Source organism: Centrocercus urophasianus, unplaced genomic scaffold, assembly GCF_019232065.1.
Source record: "Centrocercus urophasianus isolate 14NV4802_14NV808 unplaced genomic scaffold, USGS_Curo_1.0 seq_11, whole genome shotgun sequence".
In the NCBI taxonomy this organism is placed as follows: Eukaryota; Metazoa; Chordata; class Aves; order Galliformes; family Phasianidae; genus Centrocercus; species Centrocercus urophasianus.
The window spans coordinates 34,463,161-34,476,695 of record NW_024884253.1 but is presented as its reverse complement, the minus strand read 5'-3'; the positions used below and the strand labels follow the sequence as shown (position 1 = coordinate 34,476,695).

Sequence of the window (13,535 nt, the reverse complement as noted above, 5' to 3'; positions counted from 1 at the left end):
TTCTTCCTAATTGCAGAAAGTCCTTTTGCAGTTGTAGTTTAAGCAGGTCAAGGCTGCCATATTGTTAACACCATTAGACTTTTTTAATAGTTTTCCTCTCCTTTGCAGATTTAAAAAAAAAAAAAAAAAAAAAAAAAAAACAAATTCTCTGGACAGAAGTATGAACTGTTCCTGGTCCCCAAGCAGAGTCAAGCTCACTCTGGGGATGCTGGAGGGGGATGGGAGCACCTCAGGTCCCTGCAGTCCCCAGCTCTTTCTGCCCACTGGGTTCCCCAGCTAAACACTAGGATCCTGGGGGCTGCATTAAAATTAGGAATAGTAGCTGGAAGGATGAGGGTGGCACTCTGCATTTCTTCCTAATCCATATTGTAAGATAGCCTGCTCTGGCTGCACCAAGGGTGTTACACCACATTCATTCGAACATGCTCTCAAGTGTTTTCAGTAGAGGCAGCCTATCCACTGAGTACTTGGCACTCATAAAATCAGAGAACAACAACTTTCATCACTGCTCCCGTTTCCAAGGCTGGATTTAGATCCAGAGTTAGAGAGCTGCAAGCATCCTCCCTTCATTGTGCCAGTCCATTAAAATCACCCACACACGGAAATTCTCTGGGGAGAAACTATCACTGAACTATTAATAAAATCTCCCAGAACTATTAATATGGTCTGTGGGAGCTTTAATCCGCCGCAGGGACTGATTATGTAAGCACATAGGCATGAGGATGCTGTTTTTATCCCCAGTTTGAATGACCTTTTGGTTTAAACAGTTTTGTTTGTGATTGAAATCTGCCTGAATCTAAGGGATGTTATTTTCATTCAAAGGGGATTATATTTCGTTTTGCATTAAACTGGCCAGTGTGGTCTAGAATAAAGAAGGGCATTTGGATAGCAAGATGTGTGTTTACTTTTCTAATAGCTAAGGGTTGAAGCTATGAACTAGTTCAAAAAATGCTTGTGTCACAAAATTCAGATGTTCCAAAGCTGGAAATACGCTACAGCGTGTTTTTTTGAGCTTAGGTCATTGGTATATGCAGCCAATTCATGCAGTTTGAAAAGATCAACTAGATTTGTATCAGGTTGGATTTGTTCCTAATTTTGATATTCTGGAGATTGTTTTGCATTTCTGCCATGCTGGTATGAGGAGATGTTGGAAGATCATCTTGATTTGCAGCTTTCAGAGCCAAGCAGTTCAGAACAACAAAACAGTTAAAGGTTTCTGATGTATACTCCTGCCAAATAAAATAGATGTCACAAAGGCAAGAACAGGCAGAAATAGAGAAAAAAGGTCTCTCATTCACCTCATGATTATCTCTCCTGAGCTATTTAGCAGAACATTTTGTATAGAAAAATTTCAGTCCCAGACTCGTTTCAATTCAGAAATTTCCAAGCACAGGAGTCTGAGAGGAGAAGACAATCAATGTTCTCCACATTTTCTTCTGACTTGCATCTGGGAGACACTTTTCCAACCAGAAACATAAAATACAGTGAGGCCTGTATGGATTTCGGGGTATCCATGACACCTTTACTGAAACACTCAAGTGTTCCTTTCTTTCTTCCCTTTGGGGATGATGTTTAGGGAACCTACCAAAAGACACAAACCAACAAACTGATAAAGCCAAATAAAAGCAAAAAAGACAAATGTTACGTCCCATCTACAGCACCAGATTCACTCAGTCAACAGTAGCTATTAAAACCTCTCTGCTGGGACAATTTTGTTTTTGTGGATTTGTCTATGGTATTTAGAAAAGGTATCAGGTTAGATGTATTCTTTACTTTAGTCAACAGGTCCCAGTGAAAGAAGACCTTGTCTGGCCCTGAAGAAAGCTAGCTGTTCAGGTAGATACTGGAAAACCTTTCACTGGTTCTTCCCTGCTATCACTGAGCAGTAAGCTAGCTGGTTTAATGCTGGCTTGAGTGTGTTTATTCACGCTGAAATTGCTTCTCTGAGTGATATGAAGTTACGTCCAGCCTGATTTTCAAAAGAAACAAGAAGAGTGTACACAAATAAGTAGACCATTTCCTATGTGTCATATTTTATTTATGTCATTGGAATAAAATGTAAATATATTCTTACTATTTAACAAGGAATCAGGTTAAGGAAAGGATCCCAGGGTCCTTTCCACAGTAGGCTCCAAAAAATACACCTCATTATAAAATACACCTTCTCACAGAATCACGAGACATGAGAAATCAAAAGAGAATTCCTAACAGCACAAGCTCTCCAGCAGAAAATCAATTTCAGCTACTTTCACCTAGCCCCAGGGAAAGCAGCAGAGACACTAAGTGGGGTGTGGGAAAGGTCTCATACATCTTCCTAGAGCTGAGCAAGGCAGACCTCCAGACGAGAGTTTTTCTTTCCAAGACAGCTCTGCTCTAATTAGGGACTTCTGCAAAATTGGTATGTTGCAATTCCAAATTGTCTGGATGATTCCCACATCAAATTTCTTTGGTTTAAAAAAAAATCATGTTTTCATCCTTGTCCTAATTGACATTCCTACAAATGCGGGTGGACTGAAGGATGAAAGTCAAACTGAGATTAATGTGCTTAGCAGTGCAAGAAACAAAAATAGCAGAAAGTTAAACACAAAAAAAAAAGGGTTTTTTAAATAATTATTTCTTGATCATCATACTGCCTTTACAAAATTATTTGTGCATCTTCTGGTGTATCCTCAGAAGGAAAGGATCACAGTTGCCTTTAAATAACACTGTTATATGAGAAGCTTTCCTATAACACTTCATCTACTGATGTACTAGACAGAATCTAGTTAATGGACACAAAATGCTATGATGGGTTTATATAAATTTCTTTTTTAATATATAAAGTACATCTTCCCCTTTTGACAACCTTTTGCAGAGGCAGCCTGCCAATTCAAACCCCCAGCTGGTTCTCTTAATTCTCAGCATTCAGACCCTTTTTGGGTAAAGTGGTATCATTATGGCTGGTACATATACTTGTAAGAAGAAAAAATTCCCCTTGGAAAAGAAGCCTAACTGGCATTTCTCACTGAAGATTGTGATTAATATCATCTGTATATCCTACAGAGAAACAAAAAGAAATTTCTTTCTGAGTTGATAGAAATCTCTGTGTCTTAAAAGTCATTCCTATGTCTTCAATTCTTCTTTACTGTGCTTTGCTTCAAATCCAGACTGCATCTACTGCACTCACCTGTGCTGTTATATTGCAAGTTAGTAGTGCTATGGCAGTTCAATTCCAAAGAGCAAACAAATCCAGAACTTCTCCCTTAGAGGTACAGCTTATGAGATATCAACTACTTTGATAAATATAGAATAATATTATTACGGAAGAGCACCCCAATCTCTCTCTCTGTTCCTTTTTTTAATGTTAAAAATATTCTGTGAAAAATTTCTTGTCTTCAAATTTTCATTCTCGTGGAAGGAAAGCAAATGAATATATGAGTTTTGCATGAGATGGGATTTTTTGGCTTTAGTCTTGTCTAAAACACGTTTTAGGTTTATCACGCAATAGGAAGCTACTTTTGGCTTCATTTCATGGCCACATTGGCAGTTAAACACCAGGTGGGCTCAGAATAAAGGCCAGATTCTCCATTACTGTTTCTCAAGACAGCACAATTGCAGTCATGGGAATCTGCAGCAGTCCAGTAGTTTAAATTAATTAGAGTTGTGTTCCAAAATTTTAACTAATGTCCCAGCAACAGTGGAAGTGCAGTTATCTTCACAGTGGATTAACAACTCTACAGATCATCTGTCTTCCTTGGAAGGGCTCCTGCCTGTGGATCTGGCTACCCACTGGCACACGGATTTCATATTGAGATTCGTAATTATTTCAGCTAAACTGACACATTTGAGATGTAAGAGGCTTATACTGCTGTAATGCTAAAGAAAAGAGTATCGCTTATGACTTTAGCCCCTCACACACATTAACGGGGTGCATTTTGTATGACTGCTAGGGTAATCCACAGCCAGTGCCTGAAGAGTATAAATGGTCCCTCATGTCTACACAGGGTAAGACTGGAGGCAGGAGGAGGTTGGGTTCCTACATAGTGCTAAATCTGTGGAATAATTTGGCCTTGAAGCCATACAGAAACTACACTGAGCAGGTGTATAAGGGGATTTTCCATATCATCTCACAAATCTTCCCCACACTCTCACCAGCTGTGCTCAGTCTGTGATGCTGCAGAGAAAGCTGAGAAAAAGCCCTAGGATACCCCATGCTAACTGTGGGGGATGAACCTGCCTGAGTCCAAAAGCCGAAGCTCTGCAGGAAGGGATGTGGTTGTATTCACTGAGCTACAGGGTGCACAGGAAAGATGGGGAAGGCTCCATCAGGATCTTCCTTTGCCAAGCAGAGACACTTCGGAAGAGTTCTTGCATGCAGGAGCAGCAGTCATCCCGTGATTAACGAAAGCCAAAGACCCCGGGGTCTTCCCTGACTGCTTGACATTTGTTAGAGGAGAGCAGCAGTACAAAATGCCCGTCACAATACACGGTAACCTTTCAAGATGCACCAGCAACCTCCTCTCCTACTAAGCGTGCCAGGCTGCCCAAGCGGGTGGGCTGCTGCTGCACACACCTCCCCGGAGGACGCTACCTGCATGTTAATGCTGAGGCTGTTTGTGCAGAGCCTCGCTGCCAGCGCTTGGCTCAGCCAGTTTCCATGGAGCCGTCATGGTGTGCTCCCACTACACCTTCACTTATCAGCTTTTCCCACCCATCCTCCTCCCCAGAATATGCTGCTCGCTCACCCTGAAAGGTCAGCCATTGTAATGATGATTTTAGCAGGAGGGAGGCAGGGAGGCAGAAGGGTGAAAAGGTGAGTGGCGTGCGGCAGAGTGCGTGGGAACCGGAGCCTCGCCGTGAGCTGCACAATGAGAAACGAGAAAGCTGCTCCGCGAGGGAGATGTGCTCAGCCCTGCCTCCTTCCCAGTCCAGCAGTCAGGTGCCTTCATGGAGTTGAAAGTGGGCAAACCGTCTGGTGTAGCCCACTTCTTACATCATCAGCAATTGAGGCACAGGGAGAAGGGGCTGTGCTAAGAGAAGAGACAGATGAAACGTTTCTGGGCTTCTTCTTCCGACCTCCTTCCACCCCTTTCCAGAAAGCTCAGTGCTCAGCTGCTATTATAGATGGAAAGAGGGATACTTCTTTCTCTGGCTTTCATCTCATTGACTGCCCGACTAAAGCAATGCATTTATTAACTGCCTTCAATTTCTTTCTTTCTGTAGGACAGCTTTCCTGCCCGCTTTGGAGGAGTCCATTTTGTCAACCAGCCCTGGTACATCCATGCCCTGTACACGCTAATCAAACCATTCCTCAAAGACAAGACAAGGAAAAGGGTAATCATGAGGGGCTGGGGGAGGTGGGAGCTGGAGATATGAAGTAGCGGAGCGGACCCCAGCTTTCTTTGCTTCCTCCTTCTCTCTCCATTTCTCATAGGGCCACAGAGAACTGCTGCTGTTATTAAAACATTTGCAATGGTCTGGGTTGAAGCAATAACTGAACCAGGGACCAGTGAGTCACCAGTCTAAGTGTAGGTCCTTTCTAATGGGCTCTGCTTAGGGATAGAGAGAAGTGGCGATGTGGAGGGATTATCAGGTCTGGCTGAAGCCATCTGCAGAAAGAAACTTCAGTTCAACTCCTTTGTGGGAATAAACTTAAACATTTTTCACATGATGCTAACTCACTTATTTCCACACAAGACGTCAGTGCCTGAAGCCTGTTTGCTCACACCACCCAAACCAATGTGACATATTGTCCTGCAGGCACCTAAGCTATTTGTCCACTGAAGATCCTAAAGCCATCCTTGGATGATCTCTCAGAAGGCCCCATATCTTACCTGGGGTTTGCTTGACAGGTGAAATATGGGTGTTGTCACAATGGCATTAGCAGCCTGATGTGGGTACAGCTGCACAAAATAGCAGCACAGAGAGATGCATGCTGTGCAGCACCAGTCCTTGGATTCAGGGTTGGGTGATCCTCTCTCAAGCTGAAGGCCTGTTCCTCACATTTTTTACACTACTAGCTGTAGCTTCTTCCAGTGGCGGTAATCAGTCATTTCTGATCTGCACTTCACTTTTCCCAATATGCTACTTAAGAAATTGACAGTGTCACGTGCCAAAAATAAGTGAATTTGGCTTTTCTGAAGTGTTTATGCCATCAACATAACTCTGGCCCCACACACCAAAGCTGATCCTTGCCTTCCCACCCACCCCAAGGTGCTTCAGAAACTCTCAGAAACTGCCAGTGGGAACGGATGGCACCACATGCTTCATTAGTGCTGCTATTACGGTACTTAATGAAGCAAGGAAGCGATGCTAACTTTGACCTTTCTCTGTTTTTTAAAGATCTTTCTTCATGGAAACAACCTGAACAGCCTTCACCAGCTAATACACCCAGAATGCCTGCCCTCTGAGTTCGGGGGGACTCTTCCCCCGTACGACATGGGGACATGGGCTCGAACGTTGCTTGGTCCTGACTACAGTGATGAGAATGAGTACACTCACACCTCATACAACGCCATGCACGTGAAGCATGCATCCTCCAGCCTGGAGCAGGAGGACTCTCCCAAGCCCATGAAAAGGTTGGTGCTGCTTTGGGAACTGCCTCTAGGTGGTCTTGCTGGGGGTAGGCCAAGCAGGGAGGGCTGTGAGAGGGGCTGTGGCAGAGCTGGCAAACGCTGATGGTCAGGGGTGGTTCACTCTGGGCTGTGATCAGGAGAAAAGGAAGACCCTTTTCATAATCATAATCAATCATAATTAATTGTCTGAATGATGATTACTGGGAACAAATCAAGGGGAAATTAATGAGCCCCTGCACAGAGCAGTGCACGGAGTCTGTGAAATGCTCTCCTGTATGGCACAGCACGCCCAGCAGCACCACTGCGGTACTATTTTCTAAGTGTTACTGTTCCTTTCGTGCCCTGTGACCCCAGCTGATGGCATTTTACCTTCTTCGCAGTGTAGCTCCGTACAATGAGCACTACTGCCCTCTAAAGGAGAGCTGGCCACAACTCATGCTCTTGCTCCTGCTTGTGCTCCTGCTCTCGCCTTCCTTTCCAGCCCCGCAATCGCAGGAACACCGCTCTTCCAGCAGCCCTGCTTTTAGGTCTGGTGGTTGGGCATGCTTAAAACGGCAGCTTTCGAAAACACCGCCCTTCGGTAATTTGGGGATGGGGAGAGAAGGGCTGATGCCCAGCACTGGTTACTGGGGCTTGTAGATTTGGCAATGTCACAGCAGGTCACCACCAGCTGCCCCCAAAAAGCCACAGAGCAGTGACCATCTGGCTCTTTGCGTCAGGGCGACGTGCGGCTCATCTCTCCCTCCCTACACTCCCCAGAACCGCTTTCAGTGCAGATCACAGCCAGGCTTAAACTCGCTGCTGCCACTTGATGAGCACAGCGCTCACACACGGGGCGTCACTCTATGTGACAGGCAGCGGCCATCATTTTGTCACAGCAAAATCAAAGCTGACATCACAGACAAGCCAGAATGTCATGCAATTAATTTTAAAAGTCTTTCATTGTCAGAGGAAAAAGAAATGCTGCAATGCAAAGCCTCGTACGGAAAGCACTCACACTTGCGACAGACGCGGAGTGCTGTGGGTCCCACTGCTCACAGGGGCATTGAACAACAGGGGTATGACCCTTTGCAGGACTGCAGCCACGGCACAAGGAGAGGTGGCTGTCTGCAAGGTCAGCAGTTCTCACTGCAGACTCCCAGGCAGGACCTGGAGCCAGTGTAAGTTTACAGAGCCTATTGCAGAGAACTTTTTTTTTTTATTTTTATTTTTTAAATATTAGCACATATATATGTTGTTGTTGTTTTTTTTTTTAACATTAGCAATGGAACTAACTAAATGATTTTAGAAAGATGCTAAGTATTATGCTACTATTGAAATATATTGTGAGGTTTTAAAGTATAACCTTACAGAAAGAAAAGCTCTGAAGTGTTAAGAGCTGTTTGCAGAATAGAGGCAAATCTTTGCTGAGCATCACATCCTAGGCTGCAAAGAAGTGAGGGTCTCGTAGTGCCCCTGGGGGGATCCTCAGCTTGAAAATGAGTTCAGTGCCAGAAAACCCTGCCTCGGGGCAAAGTCTTCCCTTATAATCTGCTCACTAATACAAAAGTGCATTAATACAAATATGGCAAGTGGATGAATCTAATTTGTCATGTTGCCTCTGGGCAGACTAGATCTAACTTTTAGCCTAATTTTGTTACTCAACGGGTAAGTGAACCATCTGATCTTCTACCCCATGGTCATTTCTAACTGTTAGAGGTGAAAAGTTCACTGCTTCTCCAGATTTCCTCTTATGAGTGTTTGCTTTGATTTTTCCTCCCCCGAAATTACTTTTTAGCCTAACTGAAGGTAAAAACTTACACTTAAGAAGCAAAATTGTGTGACTAGACTTATTAGATCAGATTTATATCAAAGGCCTGGTAACAGGTCTGCAGACTTCAACGTTACCTTTCTATAAACATCCCTCCCTGCCACTTATGATTGCACAGCTCTAATGCAATGAGAGAGGATGCTCAAGCTGGATATTAGGAGAAGTTTCTTCACAAAGAGGATGGTTGTGCACTGGAACAGGTTCCCCAGGGCAGTGGTCATGGCCTCAAACCTGCTGAAGTTCAAGGAGCATTAGACATGCTCTCAGTCATATGGTCTGGTTTTTGGGTGGTCCCGTGTAGAGCTAGGAGTTGGATTTGATGATCCTGTGGGTCTCTTCCAACTCCGGATATTCTATGGTTCTGTGATTCTGCAAGAGTCCCAGGCCATGGCTGGGAATACTGTGAGGTTTACACGAGGCATAAACAATTTTCCAGCATTAGTCTTCTCCCCAAACATAATTCCTTCACAATTGCCCTTTCACTTTTTCCCTTATGAAAGAAATATTGCACTTCCATTAGAAATTTTTCCACCGCACGCACCACAGAAGTCTTTAAACTCTTGAGTAGAGGTTGTAATTCTGCAAGTATTTCTATGCTGAAATGTTGGGTTCTTTGGTAAAGAAATGTTCCTCGAAAAGGAGATATATATATATGTATCTATATAGGATATCCAAAAGGCTTCTTGAATTTCTGTAATTGCAGAGTGAAAACCTTAGCTGAACAACTAAGGATCTTCTATCTGATGTCCCAGATATCAGTAGAGATGTTTCCTCTGAGGAACTGAGGAGCACGTCCAGGAGCCCAGTAGTTAGCAATGCGGAAAACTGGGTCCTGTTGAGCAGTAAGGTGCTCAAGTGGCACCATCTGTCCCACCTGGTAGCACCTGCTGGGTCTGGAGTCTCTTGCTGGAAGGTGATACAAGCACATCTGAGATAGAGGAGTTACTGAGCCATTGCTGTGTTAAAGCATTCATAGTCTCAGGGCCTCAGTACTACCAGCAGAGCTTGGAGTCTTGCACTGTGACCACAAAGAAATGACTCTTTGAACTTTACTTCAAATAAGAGGAGTTTCAAATCAGAAAATTGCTTACTAACTGTGAAACCTGGTAAAACTGGGAAAAGATCCCTCTCTGTGAGACTACCAATGCTCACCCTACTCCACAGCCCAGAGAACAACATCCCTCAGTTACAGTGTCTAACAATTTTAGTGTCAGAGGTGCTGAAAAATCAAGATAGGAATTACTAGAAGAAGAATATGAGGAAATGGAAGCAGAGAATTAACTAATTGTGATACTTACTACCCACTTAATTTATTCTAGAAAATGAATCCAGATGGGAAAAAAAGGGACATTTTGAGATGTAAGTGACCTGAATTTGTCACCTGAAAACTAAAGTAAGTTTGTCAACCTGCAGATGAGGAAAATCATAAAGGCATGGAATGGCTTATATTGGAAGGAACCTTAAAAATCATCTAGTTCCAATCCACCTGTCATGGGCAGGGTAACGTGAAAAAGCACGTGACACTAAGTGTCAGTAAGGGGGAAGTAGTATTAGAACAGATATGTACTCGTGCTTTGGCTTCAGGACTGCCAGCACAGCTTTGCCTCTGGTCACCAAAGCAGATGAACATAAATTTTGCCTGAGAGGTGTGAGGAAGGTTAGGAGAGTAGAGAGCATGTTTTTATGACAAGAAACTATAGAAAACAGTGACATCTTTGTCCTCTCAGAACAAAAGTTGAAATGGAAACACCGGAGGAAATAAAAACCAGGGAGAGAGAACAGCTATTCATGGAGAAGTATGACTTTGGCATGAGATCAAGTGGGAATAGGCTGACAGAAGTATACTTTGGCTAGAAATTAGAGGAGGAGGTTTGCTTGACTTCAGAGGACTGAGCTACTGTGAGTTTTGGATATGACAACCTCGCTGATGCACAAGTTAAAGGTCTGATGTGAGGTGGTTACCAGAGGTCACACAAGACCAGACCTGCCCCTCAAAGTCTCATTAGTTTCCAGTTTCTGCTTCTGTTAACAGCAATGACACGCAGTTGTTATTTCTCACCAACCACAAACAAGTGCATTTTCTCCCTATGATGTGAAATTGTACAAGATTTGTTTTCAAAAAAGAATCCTTCCTTGCTTTGGAGAATGGAGTCTTCGTAGATAGAGAAGGCACTGAAAATCCTCTTTGAAGAAAATGCCACTGACTCTAGCTAGCAGCATAATCTTAAACATGGTGAGATTTGACAAGTTTCTGTAATAAGGAAAATCTTTAATCAAAACCATTACAATTGTCATTTTTCCACCAGTGTCCACACGAAACCCCATTGGGGAAAATTCAAAACACTGGAAATTGCACTCCCATCTACAGAAATTATCTCACACACTGGGAAGAGTCCCAGAATCCAAGTACTGCATGAACAGATGGGAAACAAAGGAAAACAGCTGATGACTCCAGATAATGAGTCTTAATGGCCAGGGAGAGAAAAAAAAAACAACCAACAATAACAAAATCCATCCGGAATATATCCGTTTAATTAAAATTCAGCTCAGTAAAGATTGAAATTGGTAATGTAATAAATGCAGAAACTAGCACTGATACAGTAGTAGCAATATCAGTTCAATCTGAAAGCTCAGCCATATCCCTTTTACGACTGCGTGAGCAGCAATAGCAAAAGACCCTTCCCCTGTCTTGGATCATCTCTTCTGCATCCATGCGGAGCACCTGCCACTTGTGAGCCATGAGATTTGAGAGCAATGCAAATGGTGTGAAAATTCAGAGCACGGGGAAGGAAATCACCTCCCTTTCAGCTGCAGCCAAACCTCCTGTGAGCCCTGATGGTCAGCCTTGAGCTGGTGCAGCCAACAGGGAGCTCACACAAAAGCAAAGCATTTGTCTGTAGTGTGCGTGCTGGCTTATGTTGATGAGCTGTTGTTTTTGGGAACAGCTGGAGGCTTTATCTGAGTGTGCAGCCTAATGGATAGTTATAGAGTGTGGCTGAGCCCAGCAGTTAGGGACTTGAGACGGCTCGCAACCTATCACTGTGCCAACAGGGCATTTCATCTTGGCCAGCTGAGTGGGAATAGCAAGCCAGTGTCTATTTGGGCACCTGACCATCATGAGCACATGTGCCATTGGAGAGATCAATCTAGTGACTGGGGATGATGCTAAGAAACTCAATTCTTGAATAGTTTCCTACTGTTATCACAAGTAAAGCATGTTAAACACTCAGGAAATCCAGAATTAAGATAAAACTTTTTGAGTTTCAAGCCAAACACATTAGTGTGAAATACACAATTCATGCATCAAGACACCATTAATTTTCCCAGCTGTGAAGTACTTTTGAGCACTTAAAGATGCAATGGCCTTTCCTATGGTTCATCAAAACCCCCATACCAGGCACTTTGGAAACACAGCTAAAAAATCACTTGCGTTGCTTTACCATGTATTGTTGAAATCAGAATACGTAGAGTTTTATGTCCTAGATTAGAAGTAAAGGATTTTAAAGTATAGATTAAAGTTTGCCATTGTTGCTGCCTGGTGTGGGGGTTATCAAACAGACTGATTTTCAAAGAAACTTTTTGCTGAAACACATTGTTTATTCTCAGAAACAGGATCCTGCTCCCAGAGGGAGGGGTCCCACCATTGGTACACACCAATGCCGAGTGGAACATTTTCAGACCCAGAAAGGGCTACTGGTGGGGGTGACTTAAGTAAGGCTTTTATTTATTCAGATGGGTTCCTCCATATGCCCAGCTGGGCTGTGCAAGGCAGACCTTTCTAGCTGTTATCCTTGGTGTGACCTTAATGTGCCTTCACCATATGTTTCTGCTTTTATGGGTCATGTTTTATGCTAGTTCACAGTCAGCACCAATTTACTGCAGAAGCAGTAAAATACCAGCAAATAAAAATCCATATGAAAATGTGTGAAAGCTTCTCACTGCCCATGGATGGCACCTGGGTGCTCTGTTTGTAGCTGAGACAGACTGCTCCACATTTGTTGAAGGAAAAGGGAAATACTCTGTGTAAGATTTCTGTTCTATTGCTCATTACAGAAGACTTATGGCATGAAATTTATACTCACTGTTGTATTAAGCACTTTCCTTGGGAGGTAGACAGGCACGTGGACGTGACCCCTGTCCATGGGACAGGACAGGCAGTAGGCTGCTCCCCAGGGGTATCCACAGCATGGTTTCCATCTGTTAGCAGCCCTTGGTTGCTAGCGTTCAATGCAAGGGCTCACAAACACAGGCTGGAGGCGGGAACTGCAGAACTGATGCCATTCAAGCTGCCTAAAATATTGCACTGTAAATTATTTCTTCAGCTAGCTATAAATTTGCCTAAAGTTTAGTAGTTTAGATTAGAGACATGACACTTAATAAAACAAATGGTTTTACACTGCTTATGTCTTTTGCTGCCTTGTGGAAATCCATCTACATCTGGCTGAGTTACAAGCCTTTGAAAAAGCAATTCACACGTGCTCTGTAGAAACATATTTAATTTTGGCGTTTAACGACCCCAAGGATTGCCTCATGCTTTAACTTGGCCTCTCAGCACAAATAAACCTGTTCAGCTCCAGCTGATGGTTCAGGGCCCACAGCGTGCAGCTCCTGTCCAGGCCATGGGGTGCAAAGGGTTCTTGTAATTATACCCTTTACTTGTGATCTCACCTTGTCTTGCTTAGGCCAGGCTGCAGCAGGATCCAGAGCTGGGAGTAGGCAGAATGCACCCGTGTTCCCAGGCTGCATCTTCCCTGCTGCAGGCAGAACTGGAGACAAAGACTCAGCAGCGAGCCTAGCTGGGAACTGGAGTGACTGGGGTGAGAGCCACAGGGCAGATGGAAAAGGCTGGAGGCAGCTGGGCCAGGAAGCACTCCTAGCTGGCAAGGGAACGTGGTTGCCTATGGGGAGTACTGTGGGACCAGGAGCAGTCCTTCGGCACAGCCTGGAGAAGCGGGTGCTGCTTGCCCTTCATGTAGTCTTGGCAAATTTCTTGAATCAAACCTCGCACAGATGGTGAGATTGCACACTGCTGCTTCTCAGCCTGCCAAAATGTAGACTCTGGGTCTAATTTCCAGAAGTACTCAGTGCTCACCTGCAGCTGCCATCAATGGGAGGTGTAGTTTGGTTACAGGAACTGCTGCATATTGCTGGGAACCCTGCAAATTCTGAGC

The 13,535-nt window shown here is 43.9% G+C and overlaps 1 protein-coding gene across 1 annotated transcript in view; it reads left to right on the top strand.

The window, feature by feature from the left end:
• CLVS1 (clavesin 1) overlaps positions 1-13,535 on the top strand; it is an 83,547-nt gene that overhangs the window by 65,299 nt on the left and 4,713 nt on the right. The window contains exons 3-4 of the mRNA XM_042833266.1: positions 5,203-5,313; positions 6,322-6,557. Coding sequence (XP_042689200.1) covers positions 5,203-5,313; positions 6,322-6,557 — 347 coding nt within the window. The remainder of the gene's footprint in view (positions 1-5,202; positions 5,314-6,321; positions 6,558-13,535) is intronic.